Source organism: Anabrus simplex, chromosome 9, assembly GCF_040414725.1.
Source record: "Anabrus simplex isolate iqAnaSimp1 chromosome 9, ASM4041472v1, whole genome shotgun sequence".
In the NCBI taxonomy this organism is placed as follows: Eukaryota; Metazoa; Arthropoda; class Insecta; order Orthoptera; family Tettigoniidae; genus Anabrus; species Anabrus simplex.
Window position 1 is genome coordinate 46,227,123 of NC_090273.1, and position 24,665 is coordinate 46,251,787.

Sequence of the window (24,665 nt, forward strand, 5' to 3'; positions counted from 1 at the left end):
TTCACTACCTCCTTCAGCCACTCCACCTACCCAGGTTTATGATAATACTATGGCCCTGATTGAAGAAATTGAAATATTGTAAAAACAGATGACGAAAGAAAAAATAACAATGTCCTTAAACTGAAATCAGAGACAGTGAAAAGCAAATTACATCAAAGCCTCATATTTATAAGTAATTTGCATAAGGAGTTAATTAAATGTAGGAGGTTAAAAAATTCTTTTCAGACCATCCATGCAAAACTGGCGAACGGTTTGAAAGGAAGTTTTACTGAAAAACAAATAGAGATACTCACAAACCAGCAAAAACGCATTAATTACACTGATGAAAAAGACATATTGGCAGCTTTCACTTTAAGCTATCTAGGGAAGAAAACTTACATCTATATGAAACAAAAACTGCATTACCTTCTGCCTGATACTGACACTGAGATGGAGGTCAAAGGTTTGAATTACATTACAGGTTGGATGGCAAAAAACATGAAAGCAGGAAAGCACTCATCCACACTTAGGTTCCCAGACAAACAAAAGAGGAACATATAACAATACGCATTGTTCGAGGTCCTGGGTTCAAAGTCTGTCCTACAGAGCCAACAGCTGAGTGGTCACAAACTGTACGAGATAAGGAGAAACATTTCTGTTCTTAACAGACTTAACAGTCTGAAGAGGGTTGGGAGTAATACAAACCTAGTTTCTTTATTAAAGTATGAAGGCTTTCACGGGCGGTGTCAATATAATAAAATTCTTCCGGGCTGTTATGCCGTGGTCCACTCCTCTCGCTTCTCCCAGACATTTCGACTACTGCTGCGGTAGTCATCTTCTGTGGCGTCGTGTAGATACGCTCTCCTGTATCCCGCTGGCGACTGCAAAAGTTGTTTGGGAAGCAGCTGTATTTATATGTAAGTGTGTGGCCTCCAATTGGTTCGCGCTGTGCAAACCGACATCTGATTGACTATCTGAAAGCACGACCTCCGATTGGGTCGCGCCGAGCAGCTTGACGTTTGGTTGGCTATCTGAACACATGACCTCTGATTGGTTCGCGCCGGGCATGGATTCTGACTGGGTCGCTCCGAGAAGTCTGTCGTCTGATTGGATCTCGGAGTGCACGACCTCCGATTGGGTCGTGCCGAGCAATGGATCCTCTGGTTGGTTGACTGTAATGTCTCTGATCTTAGTAAACTTTGGCCGTACGTTATATAAAGGGGTGTACCAGGCCTTGCTGAGTTTCAGTCCTTCCTCCTTTCTATTAAAGTTATCTGGATGTTTATGTATTTCGATTGCTTCCCTGTAGAGACGGGCGTGAAAGTGGGATGTTGTGGCCAGTATGTCAGTATCCTCGTAACGGATCTCATGATTTCCGTCAAGCAGTGCATGCTCCACTACTGCTGATTTGTCGTATTGTCCCAAGCGACAATTCCTTTTGTGCTCCGTCAGGCGAGTATTGACACTTCTGCCAGTCGTGCCAATATAAACAGCTCTTACATTTTTACTCCGCTGCCGCGACACATGTGTTATTCCACAATTTCTTCGACAGAAGAGACTTTTTTCAACTCCTTCGGCACACAGAATTTATAACAGGACTGAACAAGCCCTTCTTAGGGAACGTATTCATTTTACTCGTAAAGAACTGGCCCTCAATGATGAACGGCTTTTATCACTACATTTGACGACAGGCAACTCGATGCACTGGAGTGACTGGGACCGAATTGACAGGATTACTTACAACACCATGGAACATCAGGAGAAGAAGGATACGCTATGGCAGAAGAAAAAGTACGAACGCGTAAGTGGCAATATGAGGACGAGGGATCCGATCGACAGAGTGGACACTGCTCGGACAGTCGTTAATTTATCTAACCGTTCTTTAACAGAAGATGAAACTACTGTTCTTGCAAAAGGAGGCAATTTTGCTGTTACACCGGCGACCATCCCAATAGAAGATATTATTTCCAACATAGAATCAGGAATACGTCAGTTGCCGCCAGAGGTTTCTGAAGAAATACGTCACGACTGTTCCAAGATACTCTGCAAGGCCAAGTTACCAAAACGTAATCTTAACAAGAAGGAGGGGCTTGCTCTAAAGGATTTAAAAGCCGACGAAAGTATTATCATATTAGGAGCTGACAAAGGTAATGCTACTGTTATCTTGAACACCATGGATTATGAACATAAAATCAAAGAACTTCTTGATCCATCGATCTACAAAAAACTTCCCCGTGACCCGACTATGAGTATCCTGCGCAAGACCAATACTCTGATTAAGAAATCTTCTATTTCACCAGAAGAACAGAAGAAGCTGAAGAAATCAGAAGCCTTGTGTCCAAGACTATAAGGTCTTCCTAAGGTCCATAAGCCAGACGTCCCTCTTCGTCCCATCGTTAGTACCATTGGCTCTCCAACTTATGAAGTCGCAAAATATTTAAGCAATTTACTAAACCTTACGTAGGGACTAAGGACTCACACATCAAAGACTCGGCCCATTTCATAAACAGATTGCGACACTTGCGAGTACAACCGGGGGATATACTTGTTAGTTTTGACGTCGTCTCGCTGTTCACTATGGTACCAATCAAGGATACTCTTGAACATATTCAACATCTCTTTGCAGAGGAGACAATAGTTTTATTTGAACATGTACTTACGACGACATTTTTCCAATGGAAACATGAATTTTATGAACAGACAGACGGTGTTGCCATGGGAAGCCCACTTAGCCCTGTTATTGCTAATTTTTATATGGAGTTCTTTGAAGAGGAAGCCCTGCAGACTGCTGTAAATAAACCCAACTGTTGGTTCCGCTTTGTTGATGACACTTTTGTAATATGGGGACATGGAGAGGAGGCACTTGACGGTTTTCTTACACATCTGAACAGTATTCATCCTCGTATACAATTCACTGTGGAGAAGGAAAAGGATAGAGAATTAGCTTTCCTGGACGTGCTGGTGAAGAGGAAGAATGATGGATCCCTAGGGCATCAAGTATACCGAAAACCAACACACACAGACCGATATTTAAACAAAAATTCGAATCACCATCCTGGGCAGAAGCGCGCCATGATGAAGACTTTGGTGGATCGCGCCCTTCGTGTCTGTGAACCAGAGTACATCGAGAAGGAACTACGGCATCTTGATCTAGCCTTGCAAACCAATGGCTACACGGTACAAGAGGTCAGGAGAGCACTCCACCCCAGAAGACAGCCAGCGAATAGTAAGCGAGAAGAACCCAGGAAGAAAGGTATCGCTTATTTGCCGTATATACGGGACGTCACGGATCGTATTGGAAGGCTCCTTGAACGTCACGAAGTTAAAACCATTTTTCAGCCGACCCAACAGCTACGGAACATGTTACGTTCTGCCAAAGATCCACGTGACCCTTTAACATCTACTGGGGTCTATAGGATACCTTGCAGCTGTGGAGCTGTTTATATTGGCACGACTGGCAGAAGTGTCAATACTCGCCTGACGGAGCACAAAAGTAATTGTCGCTTGGGACAATACGACAAATCAGCAGTAGCGGAGCATGCACTGCTTGAGGGAAATCATGAGATCCGTTACGAGGATACTGACATACTGGCCACAACATCCCACTTTCACGCCCGTCTCTACAGGGAAGCAATCGAAATACATAAACATCCAGATAACTTTAATAGAAAGGAGGAAGGACTGAAACTCAGCAAGGCCTGGTACACCCCTTTATATAACGTACGGCCAAAGTTTACTAAGATCAGGGACATTACAGTCAACCAACCAGAGGATCCATTGCTCGGCACGACCCAATCGGAGGTCGTGCACTCCGAGATCCAATCAGACGACAGACTTCTCGGAGCGACCCAGTCAGAATCCATGCCCGGCGCGAACCAATCAGAGATTCACAATTAAGTATTTATTTATTTTCCACCTAGTCGATACAATGATTGCTTAAGGCAATTTTTTAATGGTCAAAAGTGGTACATGTTTCGTATATTATCAACATCTTCAGCCACATAACACTGTTTAGATGAAAAATATATAAAATTGACAAAGTAATGCTTTAGAGGAAGTGTCCTTAAAATTAACATAAGATTGACAAGACTAAAACAAACAAATAACTCAAGAGAAAATATATAAATTATTTCTACAATAGAAAGCAGTCGTCAAGGAAACACTTGTACAATATTCCATAGAGAAATTGTCCTAATAAATATTCTTTTCTTAATAATTCATGAAACAAGATCAATTTATAAATTAAAAATTATACAATTTATAAGTAATTATCGAAATGAAGAAATCCTGATATCACAGTGCGGCTCTTATTATTAATGTAGACGAAAATATAACTAATTCCTATTTGTCAAATCTTATTAAGCCTGCTTTCCTTTGGAACAGTAACTCCTGTCATTCTTTCATAGTTTTGCGCTGGGTGTAATATTGGTGATGCGTTCTTCCTTGCTCTTGCACCTGAGGAGGTGGAGGAGCGGAGGATATAGGTGTGTCAAGAACTTCCTTGCTGTCACCTATAGCTTCAACTGAGGAGGAATAAGCTGTAGAGCTATCTGTAGGTGGAGAAATTCCAATTCTTTTTTCGTGATCCTTCTCAAGCATTTTCAAATATACTAGAATTTGATAATATAATGGATTCTTAAATTCTACAGCCTCATTAAGGTTATCATTTTTCTTTACAAGTTGGTCTAGATGAATGTACAGGTCTTCATATGTGTTCATTAAGCTGCCCTTTTTTAACTTTTTTATGATGGTCAGGTCTTGTTCTATGTTGGTAAATTTATGACCTGTGGCCGTCATGTGTGATCCCATTGCTGAGAATCTTCTATGTTTTTCAGCATTCACATGTTCCAAATATCTAACTTTAAAATTGCGGCCGGATTGTCCTATGTATGTATTCTTACATTCAAAGCATGTGAGTTTATATATTCCAGAATCAAAAAATTTATCTTTTTCCGAGAGATTTATTGTATCATGGTTGAAAATACTATGTTTCATGTTGTTATTGGTGGAAAATGCAATTTTGAAATTTTTTCTCTTAAATAAATTTGTTATTACATGAATGTTTGGATTATTATATGTGAACTTGATATATTTTTCAGTTTTACTAGGTTCGACTGCTAATTTAGATTGTTGCTTCTCCGAAAATTTATTAATTATTTTATCAATCATGTTATTGTTGAAACCATTCAAGAGGGCTTGTTGTCGGATAAACAACAGTTCTTTATTCCTTTCAGATTTGGATAAAGGAATACTAAACGCTCTGTTAATGTAACTATAATATGCTGATCTTTTCTGTGCCTCAGGGTGTAACGAGTTGTTCTTGATAGTGGTCAGTGTGAAAGTGGATTTTCTGTGTATTTTGAAAGAAAATCCTTTTTCTTCTCTTGTTGTGACTATGTCCAGAAAATTCAGTGATTTTTCAACCTCTTCTTCTAAAGTGAATTTTATATTGGAATCCAAATTATTCAATATATTTAAAACTTTATTGCTATCGGTGAGTCTGTTATCTATTATAGCGTAAACATCGTCCACATAACGTGTCCAAAAATCCAAACCCTCTATTTGATTAATAATTTTCGTGTGTTCCAAATAGTCTAAGTATATATTAGCCAATATTCCTGATGCTGGGGCTCCCATTGAGAGTCCTTTTTGTCGGTAAATTTTATTATTAAACGTAAAATAATTTTGATTTAACACGAATTTTAAAACATTAATAAAATCTTCAATTTCTGGTATGCTTACTAATTTGTTCTTCGTTAAATTCTTCTTAATGATTTTGATAGTGTCTTCTATTGGAATGTTTGTATACATGTTGGTTATGTCAAACGAACATGTCGTGTGAGATGATCCAAGTTGAAAATCTTTAACTAGATTGCAAAAATCCACTGAGTTTTTGATAGGTGTTTTACAATGAAATACGTATTTACTTGATAGGAAATTATGTATAAATCTAGAAGTTTTATAAATGGGGCTATTTTTGAAATTTATGATAGGTCTAATCGGTTCTCCCTGTTTATGTAATTTCGGTAGTGCTCTTGCAGTCGGGAGTCTAGGGTTCATATTTATTAATGTTTGCACATCATGTTCATTAAACAAGAAAGACGTGCTTTTTAATAGTTTTTTAAGATCCCTCTGAATACGTGATGTCGGGTCTTTATCAACTGTACTAAACGAATTGTTATTAAAAAATGTTTCTGTTTTTTCAATATAAACATTTCTATCTAGGGCTACAACTGTTCCTCCTTTATCTGCTTTTGTGATAATTAAGTTATTTAGTTTGATTTTTTGTTTCAAGTTATTAACCGCCTTGTTGGTGCCTCGAAGTGATTGTAAACCTTTTACTAAAATAGGAATTTTCTTCTTAGCTTCATACCTTATGTCGTTCTGTAAGTCTACAGGTAGATTCTGTATTGTTGAGGTAGGTGTTAGCTTCTTTGCTTGCCTGGTTGGCAACTTAAAGATGAAAATAGCTAAAGTGACAAAAGATATAGTGTTTTTGAAGGAATGCCTTAAAAATAATTTGACTCCCAGTTTTCTAAAAAGTGCCCAAAGAAAAACTATATATTCTAATCATCATAAGTTTACTCAAATGAAGGTCAATAAAATATGGTTAAAAAGAGAAATTCAATTTATGTATAAAAGAAAGAAACTTCTTAATGAGAAAATGTACTTCGCGCACCTCGCAGCACCACTGAACTTGCTTCCTCTGGAATGGGATTCTTTCCAGAAACATATCAATGAAAAAATGGAGAACACACTTAAAATGTAACAAGAAATTTTGGATAATAAATTATTTAAGTTGAAAAAATTGAAAAATTTAGCATCTAATAGAGAAGAAAGAAGGTTAGTTCCTAATGTTACGTTTGATGATAGTGTTTATCCACCTCCAATTAAAAACTTGTCTGAGATAGAATTTAATGAAGAAGAAACCTCTATTTTAAGTCAAGGCCCTAATTTCAATTGGCCAAGTTCAAACAAAAGTTATGATTTAATCACCACATTAGCTGAAACAGAAACAGCAATACAGAATCTACCTGTAGACTTACAGAACGACATAAGGTATGAAGCTAAGAAGAAAATTCCTATTTTAGTAAAAGGTTTACAATCACTTCGAGGCACCAACAAGGCGGTTAATAACTTGAAACAAAAAATCAAACTAAATAACTTAATTATCACAAAAGCAGATAAAGGAGGAACAGTTGTAGCCCTAGATAGAAATGTTTATATTGAAAAAACAGAAACATTTTTTAATAACAATTCGTTTAGTACAGTTGATAAAGACCCGACATCACGTATTCAGAGGGATCTTAAAAAACTATTAAAAAGCACGTCTTTCTTGTTTAATGAACATGATGTGCAAACATTAATAAATATGAACCCTAGACTCCCGACTGCAAGAGCACTACCGAAATTACATAAACAGGGAGAACCGATTAGACCTATCATAAATTTCAAAAATAGCCCTATTTATAAAACTTCTAGATTTATACATAATTTCCTATCAAGTAAATACGTATTTCATTGTAAAACACCTATCAAAAACTCAGTGGATTTTTGCAATCTAGTTAAAGATTTTCAACTTGGATCATCTCACACGACATGTTCGTTTGACATAACCAACATGTATACAAACATTCCAATAGAAGACACTATCAAAATCATTAAGAAGAATTTAACGAAGAACAAATTAGTAAGCATACCAGAAATTGAAGATTTTATTAATGTTTTAAAATTCGTGTTAAATCAAAATTATTTTACGTTTAATAATAAAATTTACCGACAAAAAGGACTCTCAATGGGAGCCCCAGCATCAGGAATATTGGCTAATATATACTTAGACTATTTGGAACACACGAAAATTATTAATCAAATAGAGGGTTTGGATTTTTGGACACGTTATGTGGACGATGTTTACGCTATAATAGATAACAGACTCACCGATAGCAATAAAGTTTTAAATATATTGAATAATTTGGATTCCAATATAAAATTCACTTTAGAAGAAGAGGTTGAAAAATCACTGAATTTTCTGGACATAGTCACAACAAGAGAAGAAAAAGGATTTTCTTTCAAAATACACAGAAAATCCACTTTCACACTGACCACTATCAAGAACAACTCGTTACACCCTGAGGCACAGAAAAGATCAGCATATTATAGTTACATTAACAGAGCGTTTAGTATTCCTTTATCCAAATCTGAAAGGAATAAAGAACTGTTGTTTATCCGACAACAAGCCCTCTTGAATGGTTTCAACAATAACATGATTGATAAAATAATTAATAAATTTTCGGAGAAGCAACAATCTAAATTAGCAGTCGAACCTAGTAAAACTGAAAAATATATCAAGTTCACATATAATAATCCAAACATTCATGTAATAACAAATTTATTTAAGAGAAAAAATTTCAAAATTGCATTTTCCACCAATAACAACATGAAACATAGTATTTTCAACCATGATACAATAAATCTCTCGGAAAAAGATAAATTTTTTGATTCTGGAATATATAAACTCACATGCTTTGAATGTAAGAATACATACATAGGACAATCCGGCCGCAATTTTAAAGTTAGATATTTGGAACATGTGAATGCTGAAAAACATAGAAGATTCTCAGCAATGGGATCACACATGACGGCCACAGGTCATAAATTTACCAACATAGAACAAGACCTGACCATCATAAAAAAGTTAAAAAAGGGCAGCTTAATGAACACATATGAAGACCTGTACATTCATCTAGACCAACTTGTAAAGAAAAATGATAACCTTAATGAGGCTGTAGAATTTAAGAATCCATTATATTATCAAATTCTAGTATATTTGAAAATGCTTGAGAAGGATCACGAAAAAAGAATTGGAATTTCTCCACCTACAGATAGCTCTACAGCTTATTCCTCCTCAGTTGAAGCTATAGGTGACAGCAAGGAAGTTCTTGACACACCTATATCCCCCGCTCCTCCACCTCCTCAGGTGCAAGAGCAAGGAAGAACGCATCACCAATATTACACCCGGCGCAAAACTATGAAAGAATGACAGGAGTTACTGTTCCAAAGGAAAGCAGGCTTAATAAGATTTGACAAATAGGAATTAGTTATATTTTCATCTACATTAATAATAAGAGCCGCACTGTGATATCAGGATTTCTTCATTTCGATAATTACTTATAAATTGTATAATTTTTAATTTATAAATTGATCTTGTTTCATGAATTATTAAGAAAAGAATATTTATTAGGACAATTTCTCTATGGAATATTGTACAAGTGTTTCCTTGACGACTGCTTTCTATTGTAGAAATAATTTATATATTTTCTCTTGAGTTATTTGTTTGTTTTAGTCTTGTCAATCTTATGTTAATTTTAAGGACACTTCCTCTAAAGCATTACTTTGTCAATTTTATATATTTTTCATCTAAACAGTGTTATGTGGCTGAAGATGTTGATAATATACGAAACATGTACCACTTTTGACCATTAAAAAATTGCCTTAAGCAATCATTGTATCGACTAGGTGGAAAATAAATAAATACTTAATTGTGAATCTATTGAAGTGCGATACGGACCATGAAGCTGATTTTGTGTAACCAATCAGAGGTTGTGTGTTCAGATAGCCAACCAAACGTCAAGCTGCTCGGCACGACCCAATCGGAGGTCGTGCTTTCAGATAGTCAATCAGATGTCGGTTTGCACAGCGCGAACCAATTGGAGGCCACACACTTACATATAAATACAGCTGCTTCCCAAACAACTTTTGCAGTCGCCAGCGGGATACAGGAGAGCGTATCTACACGACGCCACAGAAGATGACTACCGCAGCAGTAGTCGAAACGTCTGGGAGAAGCGAGAGGAGTGGACCACGGCATAACAGCCCGGAAGAATTTTATTATATCTAGTTTCTTTAATATGTGCAAGTAATCCTAATTTAAGTGGTGATCTGGAAGCCACATTTGTGAAAATGAGGACATATGCTCATATAAAATTTTTAAACAAACGTGAGGAAAAAGGAAAAAGTGGAAGCAAACGTGTCAATATTATGGAAATGAAAATCAGGAAGATAAAGAAAATGGAGAAATTTATCATTTAAGGTAAGATTCACATTATCATAATAGAACTGTTTATTCATTATTTTTGTTCGCTCAGATTTAATGCTCAGAATACTTTACTGGATTTCAGTAGTGTAGTGTGGCCACTACAAACTTATTAGCAATAATCATAGTCTTGTGACAGGATTAGTTCTTGTACTGTACACTATTGTGTTCGTTATCTATTTAAAAAGTCAGTTTGAGCAGGGGGGACACACAAGCTGATAATTTTTTGGTTAAAGCATATTTGCAATCAATAAATTCCTTTGGAAAGGGTTCCTGCGATCAGAGAGCAGGTATCTGTGTGAAGTCACGCTTGAATAGCCAATGACTGCAAGCCAGCCATTGTGGGTAACCTGTTATATACTAACCTTGCCTCAATTGGATCTTTGAAACTTTCTAATTCATCCCAATCTTCATCAAATAACTGATTATAAAATTCATGAAAGTTAGCCTTATGAAATTTAGGTATACCTATTTCTTTGAGATCTAATTAATTTTGCAATTTGTTTCACTTATAATTCAACGGATCAAGAAGAATGGTAAGGATCTTTCTGTTCTAATGTATGTGTTATTCATAGCTGTTATTGTTTCATGTATTCATTACAGTTCCTGTCATTGAATTACCATTGGTGCTAACAATTTAATCTGCACTGTCGAGCTTAAATTCAAATATATCACTGTCCTAATCCTGTATAAAAACAGGGTTGTCTTCATACTGTAAGTTACATAAAACTAAATTTTAAGAGTCTGCTGGATCATTCTGTATATCACACTGAGGTTTGCCCAGTTAAACTATATGGATCAAAATGTAGGCTATCAACAAAGAGTGTAGAGCACCAACTCCACATCATGGAGATGGACTATGGAAATTACATGGTTGGACCACGTTCGCAACAACACAATCAGGTGATGAATGCGTGTCACACCTATTCATGAAAGAAATACAATGACCATGTCAGACATGCATGAAACTGCTGAAACAACATCAAATTTTGATGTTAATGGTCTACATCCATGAGGAAAACCTAAGCAATGATGGCCGAAAACAATTCTGATCTAAGATGCACCTGCTTACACCCAAATGATATACCTGATACAGCAAAATGGCGTTCTGACATCCAAAAAACCAAACTCTGCACCTGCAGGACAGTGTTCAGAGGAGTGAGAAGATGATCTCTCTCTATTTCATCTGCTACTTTTATTATTTTGACAAGATTTATGCAAAGTTATTATTATTATTATCTTATCCTTCTATCTGTTTATGGATAATGTCAACAACAAACTTAAACTTCAAAAGAAAAGAAAAGAAAAGAAAAGAAAAGCTGAAGCTAAAATTCAAAGGAGAGGTCATAAATGGAACCTATGTTAAGTAAAAAAAAAAAAAGGATTCAGTGTGTTAAAGCATACTGTTTCGTCTCCCCTCCCTGTTGCTCCTAAACTTCCAGCAACTCCTAATTGTGTTTGTTCCTATTCTCCTCATAGCAATTTGTCTTTGATGTATGTACATATTCTTTCCATTATGTATATATTCACAGAGAATGAATCTAGCTAAATAGAGTATTACAAAGTAATTTCAGAGGCAGTATCTTACCAAAAAAAGAACCACAGCTTGCAGTACTGAGCAAAATTCTTCCCTTCAGGATCAAAGCCATTTTCTTTCGTCATCACACACTTAAGCAGCTTGCACAATGATCTCACTAAGCAGATGGGAGGGATAGCTACAGGTTCTGTACACTCAGCCAATTTATACTCCATGAAGTGTTGCACATGGCGGTAAATGAGTTGCTGTATCTGGAAAATGTAACTTTTATTTAGTAAAATATATTTTCTTTATACATCAACAAAATATGAAGGGAAAAAAAAAAAAGGAAAGAACACTTTTAAAATTTGTTCTGGTGTCATCAGTCCTTGGACTGGTCTTATGGAGTTCTCCAAACCATCTCATCTTATTCTATCCCACCCCACTCTTCCAGTTAATCTTCCCATTACGCTACAAACTGCTCAGCCTGCCAGATTCAACCTACTGGTCTCTTGGAGTGAGCCAGGCCAGCTCCACATATTCATTCATTCATTCATTCATTCATTCATTCATTCATTCATTCATTCATTCATTCATTCATTCATTTAGCTTCCATAGACTGTACAATTACATATTTTGAAATATGCCAACAGTATAAGAGTTGTTGAGTGCTTTCCTAATACTAACAATAATATATGCACAATAATGAACATTTTGAAAAAGAAGAGAAGTACCTCAATGTTAGGACAGCACATCCTAATTTTTTAAATAATATTAATAACCAATATTTACAAGACAAAATAAAAATAAAAATCTATTGGTGTGGTGTTAATACTATGTACTTAATCAATGTGACATTAACATATTTTTAATGCTATGTACTAGATATTAAGAACGATTACAAGTTAATAAGTAATAGCATCCTTACCAGCACTTCATCATGTATTCTTCTGTAGTATAGAAGCAGCTACTCAGCAGAAATTTTTTTAAAGCTGAGGTAAATGAACTGACGGGACTAATATCTTTAATCTTATTTGGAAGCTTATTGTACAATTTGATTCCAACAGAGTCTACATGTCTCAAGGCAATGGTATTACTCTTGTGCTCGATAAAAATATGATTTCTTGTTCGCGTCTGGCAACTGTGATTGTCAAAATTCTTTCTGAAGTGATCAATATTATTTTTTCACGTGTAGAATGCATTGCATGATGTATATGCTTGGTACTGGGAGTATCCTTAGTCTCTTAAATAAAGGTCTGGAATGATCTAACCTGTTACGTCTCAATATAATTCTGATAGCTCATTTCTGTATTCGAAAAATAACATCAAGATTTGATTTGTAGCAGCACCAGAGACCAATAGCATAAGTGATGACTGAATGGAAATATCCAAAATATGCTTTTCTAACCTATTCTTCACTACAACTATTAGACAAAATCCTTAAGGCAAAACAAACAGAACTCAGAGAACTTCCCTATTTTTTTTTAATATGACAATCCCATCTTAATTTTTCAACTATATGGACACCTAAAAATTTTGTGGTCAACGAATTTTCAATTGTTTTGCATTTAATTTTTTTTTTTTGCAGGTTTGTCATGGAAGTTAGATGCTTTGAATTCCATGCATTGGGTCTTTTTTAAGTTCAATGTTAATTTATTTTTCCTGAACCATGATTCTAACCTAGACAGGACTGTATTTACTGCAGTTTCTATAGACATAGGGTCAGGAATATTAATAATTATGTTTGTATCATCAACATACAGAACTGCAGTTTCTACTTGATTATTGTGAGGAAGATCATTCACCTAGATCAAGAAAAGAACAGGCCCCAAAATACTACCCTACGGAATACCTAAGTGTATGTTTTTTTACCTGAGAGTGATATGCCTCATTATGCCCTTTACTGCAACAATGTGTAATTTCAACAAACTGGGATCGTTTATCCAGGTACGATCTAAACCAGTCGTTAACAGTTTCTCTAACTCCAGTCTGATATAATTTGTGCAACAATATTTCATGATCAACAGTATCAAATACCTTTGAAAAGTCAAGAAATAGTCCTATCATAGTTTCATTGTTATCAAGAGCATTTATGACCAACTGTGTAAAATGTGATAAAGCAGACGAAGTACTTCTGCCAAGAGGCCCTGTGACTCAGGTGGCAGCATGCCGGCCTCTCACTGCTGGGCTCCTTGGTTAAAATCCTGGTCACTACCTGTGAGATATGTGCTGTACAAAGTGGAGGCAGGACAGGTTTTTCTCTGGGTACTCCGGTTTTCCCTGTCATCTTTCATTCCAGCAAAACTCTCCAATATCATTTCACTTCATCTGTCAGTCATTAATGATTGCTTCAGAGCAGTGTGACAGGCTTTGGCAACCGACACAATTCCTATCCTCGCCGCTTGATGGGGGCTTCATTCATTCCATTCCTGACCCGATCAAATGACTGGAAACATGCTGTGTATTTTTCATACTGTTACATTCCAGATAAATACTTTCAGAAATGGTAGTCTGACATGTATATTTATGTTTGTGGTGAGAAGACGTTTCTTTTCATGAACGCTTTCATTGCTAATGCTAACCTACCATTTATGTTCTGCTTGCTACCTTTGCCATTGGTTAGTTTACTTCCTAGGTAGCCATTTCTTTATGGATGCAGTACTTTAGCATCTGTCTGTTGGCACAGACCAGAGCAAAATGTAGCTTCCACCGAAGTCCCAGACTCATCCATGGCTGTAAAAATATGGAAGCTGCAAGGGGGTGGGTGGTGTTGAGTAGTGGCATTCAGAGTACAACCAGAGCGTCTGATTGTTATGAAAGGTGTTGCACATAGGGTGAGTCATGCTGCAATAGCACTTTCTGACTCAGTTTGCCTCATTTTGGAGCTGCCATAAGTTGTTGCTGTTTCACCACAGCCTTATAACCTTTGGGGATGTTATATGAAGATCCAACCAGCCTCTGGGCTGATGACCTAACAGACAGGCAATATACAGTACAAGCGTGGAAAAACAGAAAATACAACGATACTGTTTTAAAATCAATTTGGCACTTAAGGAGAGAGAAGGCAAACTGGGTAGGCAGTTAATATGTTAATTGTTTCTATAATCAAGGGTCCAGAGATAGTTGCTTCCCGTGACTGTTCATACAAAAAACATCAAGTTGTTCCAGATTTAGTTTTCGTACAACAGTGTCCAACGATGGCCTTACTTGATTCTGTGATTAAATGGAATTTTAGGAACTCATCTTTCTGCTTACATATGTCGTAGATAGTATCTATGATTTTGACCATAATAGCCATCAATGGTCCGTATTGACTTAAATCACTATTATTAATTATATTAAGATCCGCCTTGTCAATACAATATTAATAGAAGGAAGGATCCACCTTTCAATACTCTGTTATTAAGTTGAACCAAATAGAAGTTACAACCTGTTCATTTGTGACCGGTTTCAACACATTTGAAGTGTCATCATCAGCCAATTAGCAAAGCAGTGCAAAAATTAAGTCATAAAGATCTAAAAACACATAACACAATGATCACAGACAAAAAATGAACACTATTTCATGCCAAAGCAATTCCAGTTGATGTTCATAACACAATGATCACAGTCAAAATAGTAAAATGAACAACACTATTTCGTGCCAAAACAAATCTAGTTGAAGTTCTTTAGCAGGTCTAGTACAATCCTGTTATGCCACATTCACATATGAAGATGTATGAAGATATTGTATTTGAGATCAATAAACAAGTTAAAGTTTTCTAATATGAAAACTTGAAGGATAACTCGTTATGAAATTGAACTTGTGATATGCAGTTATGTATAGTTGTTGCTAGGCAGGTCTTGTAGGCATTTGTTTCTCTGGCCGAAGAGTAAAAGGTGACGTAATTGAAGTCTTAGGAAAACAATGTAGGACTTAATTTCGACAATTCAAAGCGGATATATAAATTTTAAAAATAATTTAAATCGTTAAAAAGAATAAAACCAAATAAAAATATATAAAAAATAGGATATGTTAAAAGAAATTACAAAGTGAGGCTCAACTCGAACAGCTTGCCGTGGTGATTGATAAATGAATGGGAGATGATAAATAGAGAAAATTGTATGTTTCGAGAATCTATTAATATTCTCTTACAGGTTAAAATCACATGAATGTACAGTATTAGACCTTTTTTTAAAAAGTTCCTAACATTATTATTATTTTTTGTTTTGTTTAAAGGTCTAATACATTCACGTGATTTTAACCTGTGAACTAAAGAAGAGAATATTAGTAGATTCTCAAAATATGTACTTATTTATATTTATTTGATGTATTAGCAAATATACTAGGCTTTGAATGTAAAGTTATACCCCGCAAAATTGTACAGGTACCCACCAGATTGTGTAGCGTAACAGTTATCTCCACAATTGCAGTTTTATGCTCAGTGTGTTCTGTGTTATTTCAACCTCCAAACACCACTACATTATAGTGGTATTGTAGTGGATAAGGTGGATCTTAAAATAATAAATAATAGTGTCATAGGTATTATATAGGCCAATAATATAGGTACCCATTCATTAATTTACTATGATTTTCACCCTGTTCAAGTCTATGACATATACAATTCTTTTCTTGTTAACACCACTCTCTTCCTCTTACTATGCTCTCCTTCCACTATAATGTAGTGGTGTTTGGAGGATGAAATAACACAGAACACACTGAGCATAAAACTGCAATTGTGGAGGTAACTGTTAACTCAGTTATGCTACACAATCTGGTGGGCACTTGTACAATTTTGTGTGGTATAACTTTACATCCTGCAGCCGAACGTTTATAACATTATAAGGAAGTGAAAATAATGCAAATCCGACTTGGAATTCCTTTTAGAGGAGAGATGTGTTCATTGCCATTGTTCCAAGAAGTACATTTACTTTTATAACCAAATAAACAGCAGCAGCCGCCATCGTCCATGGCTAAAGTAGCTTCTTGCATTCTCATTGGTCAACGTGAATGGAATGTGACGCCAGTGCCATCAATGCTGATAAATACATTGCGTTACCAACCCCGGATGAACAAAAGCACAAACAAAATACACCATGTAAAATAACAATGCGGCTTGTAACTGCCCAGACCAATGGTCTTGTCCAGATTCTATCCTAACCGTCTGCATGGCAAGAACCTGTCCAGACCAATGGTCTTGTCCAGGTCTTATCCTAACTGTCCGCACGGCAAGAACCAGTCCAGACCAATCATGTTTCCACACGAAACTAGGGACCTAGGGCCGCTTCGCAGCTTCTAACTGTCCAGACCAATAGTCTTGTCCACGGCAAGAATCCTAACCATCCAGACCAATTGCCTTGTCCATGGCAACAATCTTAACCGTCCAGACCAATCGTCTTGTCCACGGCAAAAATCCTAACCGTCCAGACCAATTGTGTTTGCACACAAAACTAGGGGCCTAGGGCTGCTTCTAACTGTCCAGACCAATGGTCTTGTCCACGGCAAGAATCCTAACTGTCCAGACCAATCGTCTTGTCCACAGCAAGAATCCTAACTGTCCAGACCAATCGTCTTGTCCACGGCAAAAATCCTAACCATCCAGACCAACTGTGTTTCCTCACTAAACTAGGGGTATAGGGCCGCTTCGCGGCTTCTAACCGTCCAGACCAATGGTCTTGTCCAGATCCTATCCTAACCGTCCGGATGGCGAGAACCAGTCCAGACCAATTGTGTAACAATAATTACCACCACCAGCTATTGAAGCACCTCACTCATCAGTTCTTCAGTATAGAGGTTAAGAGCTCTGAGCACAGCTTCACAACATCCTTCCCGAGAAGGCCGCAAGCGTGTAAACAAACGACAGTCATTACGCGCGCAGCTGAACGTAGCGAGTACTGGGCTGTGAGAAGTAAAGTAATAATTTTTGCAGGATATTCAAACCCTTGATGCTGGTTGATGGGACAGTGATCCGGAATGGTGCACTTGATTGATTTTCCAGTCAACAGAACTATCTGGATGATCAACTACCCTATAAAACAGCTTCTACTGAATCATGTTGCTTGTAATTAGAAACAAGTACCATATATCTCTGAATCCAATACAACCCTGAATGCAAGATGTTCCCCAATTTTACCTTTAAAAACTGTAATCAGGTTTGAAAAGGGTTATGTGAAATCATATGAATGCCTTTCTTGTACAGTACGCATTTTTAGACTATCTTTGTCTTCATGCTACCGCCGAACACTGTCCTTAGTTGTGCCATATTTTCTTGCAGCTGGACAATTATTCTTTATTTCCACGAGTTTAATATCTGTTAACATAAAATTGGCATTGTTATATCGAAGAGAACCTGTTGAAAATTTGCTGGCAATAACTGTTCCATATGTCTCTACAATACGATGATCCATCAGGAAAATATTCCTGCTGTTTATAAAACTGTTACTTTTACTAAATGTCATGTACAACTGGCTACCGCTATATGCCCATCTTGCTTGCCAGCTTTGACCAACTTCAGCGACTAGCGATGTATAATACAGGTGCGGACGTTGAAGATCAACAAATTTATTGTGGTGTGGTATAGCCACCCTTCCCTTGCATTTTCATGCACATATATCACAATTTCATCTTTTACTTCTTTAAAGAATCCTTATTGTGGTTCTCTGAATGCATTTTTTTGTACAGTACGCATTTTAAACTATCTTCGTCTTCACGCTAATGCGGAACATTGGCTTTAGTTATGCCGTAATTTCTTGCGGCTGCACAATCATTCTTTCATTTCCGTGTGTTTAATTACCATCAACTTCAAATTGGAATCATAATATCGATGCAAACCCATTGGAAATTTGCCGGCAATACCTGTTCCTTCTGTCCATAAAACTAATTTTACTAAGCGTTAGGTGCAGTAGACACGTTATAACTCAGCCACTGAGTAGCCGTGGCCTTTCTAAGAATTCGAAGGCTCACATGTTTGATGCTATTCTGCAGATTTGAGAAGCGTTTTTGCAAAGGCTAATAGAATGTCTTTCTCTCGTCACTATTTCCCAAGAATCAGAGACGTTACACAGATACACTGTACAACCAGTTGCCGTGGCTAACGATGTAAAGACGCAGACGTTGATGTTCAACGAGTTATGTGCGCACGGGTGGGGTGAAGGGAAGCAGCGTGGTTACTGTGGTAGCTGCCAGTGGTGTTCATTACTGTTAGGTCATGAATGCAAGACAACCTCTGATTTTTCACATGAGATTCTAAGAAAAAACGTCTTGGATTCGGAGAGATACGGTAATTTTATTTTCATGAAAATAGACTACCTCTCAAAGATGACAAGTAAACTGACCTCCGTTCTGATGTCTTCATTGGTGATGGTTTGTAACCAGGAGTTAATAAACGGCCAGTACCCTAGGTCCTTGACATCATTATAAACCATTCCACAACGAGAGACAGTGGCTGGTGATGCTACAGCCAGATCCTCAACTTCAAACAGCAGACTCACCTGAAAATGTAAGAAAAGAACTTCACTTGATGATGTTGATGACAATGATGTTGTTTGTTGCTTACAGGGGCCTAACATCTAGGTCATCAGCCCATAATGGTACAAAATGAGACAAAATGTTTTGTCAATTTAAAAGTCTAAAATTTATCCACTGACCAGAATTCAAACCCTGATGATAAAGAATGTATGGATGAATATGAATTTAAAATAATCAGCAGATCCAACTCACAATACTTAAAGTTAAAAATAATTGATCCACTGATTAGAATTTAAAAAAGACAATGATGAACAATGATTATGAACTCTAAACAATCAGTGGATTTGACCCGCAATGCCCCACCTTCCCTGAAATAATCTTAAAACAATAGTATATACTGGCCAATAGGCTGCTTCCAAAGCACAATCCTGAATCAACGATGCTTGTTGTCTAAAGGGGTCTAAAATCCAGGTCAACAGCTAACAGGTACTTATCACTAGGAAAGTAGAACCATGGTATTTCTTATATACTGGTACTAATCAAAAGGAATGTAGACTCACGGTGTTCCACATATTATGGTACCACTCACAAGTAATGTTCGTTGCACCAGTAACTCAGACCTATGGTTTTTCTCACACAATGGCACCCCTCACAGGCAATGCAAACCCATGGTGATCCTCACATAGGTGTACTAATCATGGGCGCCAGTATTCCTGTGGTGTTCTTCACACAGTGGGTGTTAATCACAGGCATCGCAGACCAAGGTGTCGCTCATATAGTGGTAATAATTGCAAGTAGTTTCACGGTTCTAATTCAATCAGCCCTTGGTCATCCCTTTTAGTCACCCTTTACAACAGGCAGGGAATACCATGGGTGTATTTTTTATCTGCGACCCCCACCAACAGGGGGTTCAACTTCACTTTTAAAAAATACTAGCTTTTATGGTGAATAGTGTTAGAGCAGTTCAGTCGTATTGCGACGTTAGAGGTGAAATTCTTGGATCGTTGCAAGACGGACTGCCAAGTATGTTTTCATTAATCAAGAATGAAAGTTAGAGGTTCGAAGGCGATCAGATACCTCCCTAGTTCTAACCATAAATGATGCCAGCTAGCGATCCGCCGAAGTTCCTCCAATGACTTGGCAGGGTTAAAGAACATCGATCGCAGGCACTTACGTCTTTGCCAGCCAGAGAAGTCTGCTGTGGCAGAACATGCCACACGTAATGACCATCAAATAATTTTTGATGCAACTTCTGTCATTTGTAAAGAGAAACATTTTATTCCTAGAATCATTCGTGAGGCAATAGAAATTACTAAACGCCCGAATAGTTTCAACAAAAGTGACGGCTATATACTGAGTAGACCATGGCTACCCTCCATAGTTAACTCGTCAACATCTTTTTCCGTGACTCTGGAGGCCCTGGAATGAACTATATTTCTAACAGGGTCTCTCTATCTTGAGTCTGGTTACTATGGAGTGACAGTTGCCATTTTGCTTTGTTATTGCTCTGAAGACGATCCTGGCCGCAGGATCAAAACACGTCAGCTGGTATTTAATATTACACAACCTAATATCCCCAAATAATTAATATAATGTAACTGTAAAAATTGTTAAAATGATGACAAGACCAAAATTAAATAACAATACATGACAAGGATTTCTGTGGCTTCACTGATTTCCACACACGGCTGTTCAACAATGGTCACATCTTCATAGACTGAAACTTCTTCATCATTAACATCCCACCACAGGCGACAAAGACTCTAATGCATTGTCTTCATTTTGATGATCGAGATAGTAGTTTAGCCAAAAGAGCAGAAGACAGACGCACCAATTCATGATATTTTCTCCCAGCTTGTTCTCAACTGTCAGAAAAATTATTCGCTTGGTGAAAATACAACACTAGATGATTTTTTTTTTTTTTGCTATTTGGCAATAGGGTCGAACTCACTATCTCCCGATTACTGGATACTGGCTGCACTTAAGTGACTGCAGATATTGAGTTCGGTAATACTGGATGAAATGCTCCCAGGTTTTTGTGGAAAGTGTCCTTTTTGCCAATACATTCCATCAAAGCCCAGCAAATATGGGATAAAGATGTATGCACTTGTGGACGCAAAAATGTTTTATTCATGTAACTTAGAAATTGATGCTGGGAAGCAACCACAAGGACCTTTCATGATCAGTAACAAGCCAATTGATGTGGCTAAATGCATAGCCGAACCTTTGTTTGGCTCAGGTCATAATATAACAGGTGATAACTGGTTCAGTGACTTAGAACTTATTGAGGAGAAAAGACTATCCTACGCAGGTAAAATGAAAAAAAAAAAAAAAAAAAAGACAGCTGCCACCTGAACTTGTTGCCACCTAAAGACAGGAATAATATACCACCATTTTCGGCTTCAGAAAAGACAAAACCTTAGTGTCTTACATTCCAAAGAAACGAAAAAATGTGATTCTTGTATCTATGCTCCATAATGATGCATCAATTGATCTTGATACGAAAGAAAAAATGAAGCCAGTCATTATAACTTTCTAATGCAACAAAAGGAAGTGGTAGACAATGCAGACAAACTGTGTGCAACATTTGATGTGACTCGAAACACCAAGCGATGGCCTATGGCGATATTTCTTACCATGCTAAACATAGTGGGCATCAATTCTCAGGTTATATACCTGGGTAATGGATTGGAATCAATGCGAAGAAGAGTTTTCTTGAAACAGCTGTCACATGAACTTGTTGTAGGAGAGGTAGCTAGAAGAAGTATGAAAACTGTCAGCATACCCTTGGATGTTCAAAAGAAATTGAACAAATTTCGACCAAACTGGAAGGAGGAAAATCAAGATGAGCTAAATTCAGAGCCTTCTATAAAAATATGTGCAACATGTATGATGGAAAATGGCCTCAGAAGACTAACTAGACATGAGCACAAAAAACCTAAATGTGCACTTTGCATGTCACATACTAATATTGTTTGTGACTCATGTTATGGTAGTTATAGTAATGACCAAAATGTATAGAATGAAAGAGTGTATTCACTACTGTACCAAAACTTATGTTGCAATTACTATTGTTTGATTGTTGACTGTGGGTTATATGTAAAAATGAAGTTGGTGTGTTTACCAATGAAAATGAGAAGGAATAGTTGAAAAACAGTATTTATCAAGAATATATTATCAACATAAAAATCAACTTTCATAGGATAATATTTACATAAATATAACTGATAAGTATAGTGTTGTATACAAGAACAGGTATATAGGAACACAACTATATTTTATTGCTTCAGATAGTCTTAACAACATATATACATACATTCAAATAAAACTTTCCTCGAAGCAGTATGGAAATTATAAACAGTTAACGTTGCTTGAAGACTGAAGTTCCAAAAGATGTACACTTTATATACATATATACATGAATCTATCTTGATGCGAAAGTTCATTGAAAAGCTAGAGTTCTTGATAGTTGAAAACTATCTGCTCTATACCGTCACAAGTGTAATCAGTAGCGAAAGCTTGCACTAATAAAATATTAGTTGTTTCTGTAACTTGTCAGGAACTGACATTGAAATGCATAATTAGTAGAATACTAATTGATGTGTTTGAGCCTAGGTGGGACTGAGGGAATACTGTCATTGGGCTCGACGTGGCTGCAGGAAATGGGAGCAGAGGCAGTAACCCGAGGTGAAACCTCAAACACTCAGAATCAGTCCACCTATTCGAGACACCTTTTTAAGAGGGATAGCCTCCATGTTCAACATTCGGCGTAATCTGGTGCTGGGCACTGACAAGTCCTCGCCTGTGACTGGAAGGCAGCACCTTTATATAGCTGGCTGATGTAACAGGCAAGCGCAGTGCAGAGGTCTCGTAGAGTCGAGAACAATCCAGGGTGTTGCGTGTGTGGAGCAGGCGGCGCAGAGCGAGGAGCGCGCAGACACACAACATATAGCTCAAAGGGAACTTATTAAAATAATATAGAAGTTTTCTTCAGCAAAAGTTGTAAATTATTTTTGTTTCTGATTTCTAAAGTGTGCCTGTCAGACTCATTTCGCCCACTGCCGCTATACTTAATATTGCACCCGACAGAGGGATAGACGGTAGGCTTTCGGCACAATCTGCCATTAAGACCCAGTCATCCAGCATAGACCAGACTGCTTACTACATTTTCACCTAATTGAATCCCTCTCTACCACTTTGCTCACAGGGGGAATGTTAAGAGCTTTGTGGATCATGTCGTAAAAAGTACCTTTATAATGGGCGCCAGGATGCAGAGAATCTTGATTTTGCGATAAGAGAAAATTTATCATTTTGTTGGTGCCTGATTTGATTATAAATTTCATGTGAGAATTTAAAGTTTTGATTTGTTCAAATAAAGTTTTACTGTCAGTAATCACAACCACCCTCTTGTGATGCTGTGAAGACATCAATTAACTTCAGTGCTTTGCAGGAGGAGATGGACTGCAGGAAGAACACTACAGACTTGCCCCTGCACAATATCTTTACTGGAGCACAAATTGCTAGTGAATACCAACTACCAAGCTACATGTGGACCAGACTGAACAGAATCAGGATGGGTGGTAAGAGGTACAAATGGAGTATCATCCCATCTCCAGAATGAGACCGTAGAAGCCCTCATCACACCATTCTTCCACATTGTAATTGAGTGTCAACTTCAGGCATCCACGTAGCTGTGAAGACTACCTAATGCCAACAGCAGAAGTAGTACAGTGGATTGAGAAGCCAGATATTTGGCTATGATATCATACTAATGCCTGAAAAAATTCATGGTTTTTGTTATTGCATATATAATTTCCATTTGATATGCTAAATAAATAATTACAGTAAATAATGTTGGACTAATATATACAGTTTTGAAACCTGTGGGATGATTAAAGGTTAAGACCGGGTCTTAAATAAGGTACAACTTTGAAATTTGCCTGAAATAAAAAAAGGGAAGCTATGGAAAACAATCTTCAGGTCTGTAGACATGGGTCTTGAACACACTGTCTCCAGAATACAAACTTATAGCTACATGACCCTTACTACCAACTCCCTTGATGTAACTGGCTGCTCTAGAAACATGTGATTTAACTAACCTGCTCTGGCATTGTGATCCGTTCACTGTTGGTGAGTGTGAGAATTTTGTTGTCATCCATTACACTGTTCATGTTCTCAATCCAGACAGCATCCACAGGGCCATCAAACAGGATCCACTTCTGGTCTGGGGTCTCCTCTGAAACATTATCAAACTTTTAAACTGCTCTGAAATGATGATGGCAGGAACATTAATCAATGGACACGTTACAGACAAATTTTAGAAAAAATGCTATTTGTTCGGTGCATCGACCCATGTGGATCTTTTGCCCCTACTGGCACCATATTGTATGAACCTGCATGTAATTGGCATGGTGGTAGTGTGGAATGTTGTGTGTGAAGAAAGGAAGATTAAGGACGTCACAAACACCCAGTTCCCAGGCCAGAGATATTAAACATTACAATTAAAAACTCCTGACCTGGCTGGGAATCGAACCCGGGGCCGCTGGGTGAGAGGCGGATGCATTGCTCCCTATACCGCGGAGCTGGACTTAAAGACAAATAGTCTGGCAGCCAAGGACAGGATCAGAAAA

At 37.4% G+C, this 24,665-nt stretch overlaps 1 protein-coding gene across 1 annotated transcript in view; it reads right to left on the reverse strand.

Annotated features, from left to right (window-relative positions):
• kl-2 (dynein heavy chain 2, axonemal kl-2) overlaps positions 1 to 24,665 on the reverse strand; it is a 638,176-nt gene that overhangs the window by 313,511 nt on the left and 300,000 nt on the right. The window contains exons 39-41 of the mRNA XM_068229141.1: positions 24,135 to 24,271; positions 18,903 to 19,058; positions 11,661 to 11,860 (exon numbers count right to left, since the gene is read on the reverse strand). Of these exons, the coding sequence (XP_068085242.1) occupies positions 11,661 to 11,860; positions 18,903 to 19,058; positions 24,135 to 24,271 (493 nt within the window). The remainder of the gene's footprint in view (positions 1 to 11,660; positions 11,861 to 18,902; positions 19,059 to 24,134; positions 24,272 to 24,665) is intronic.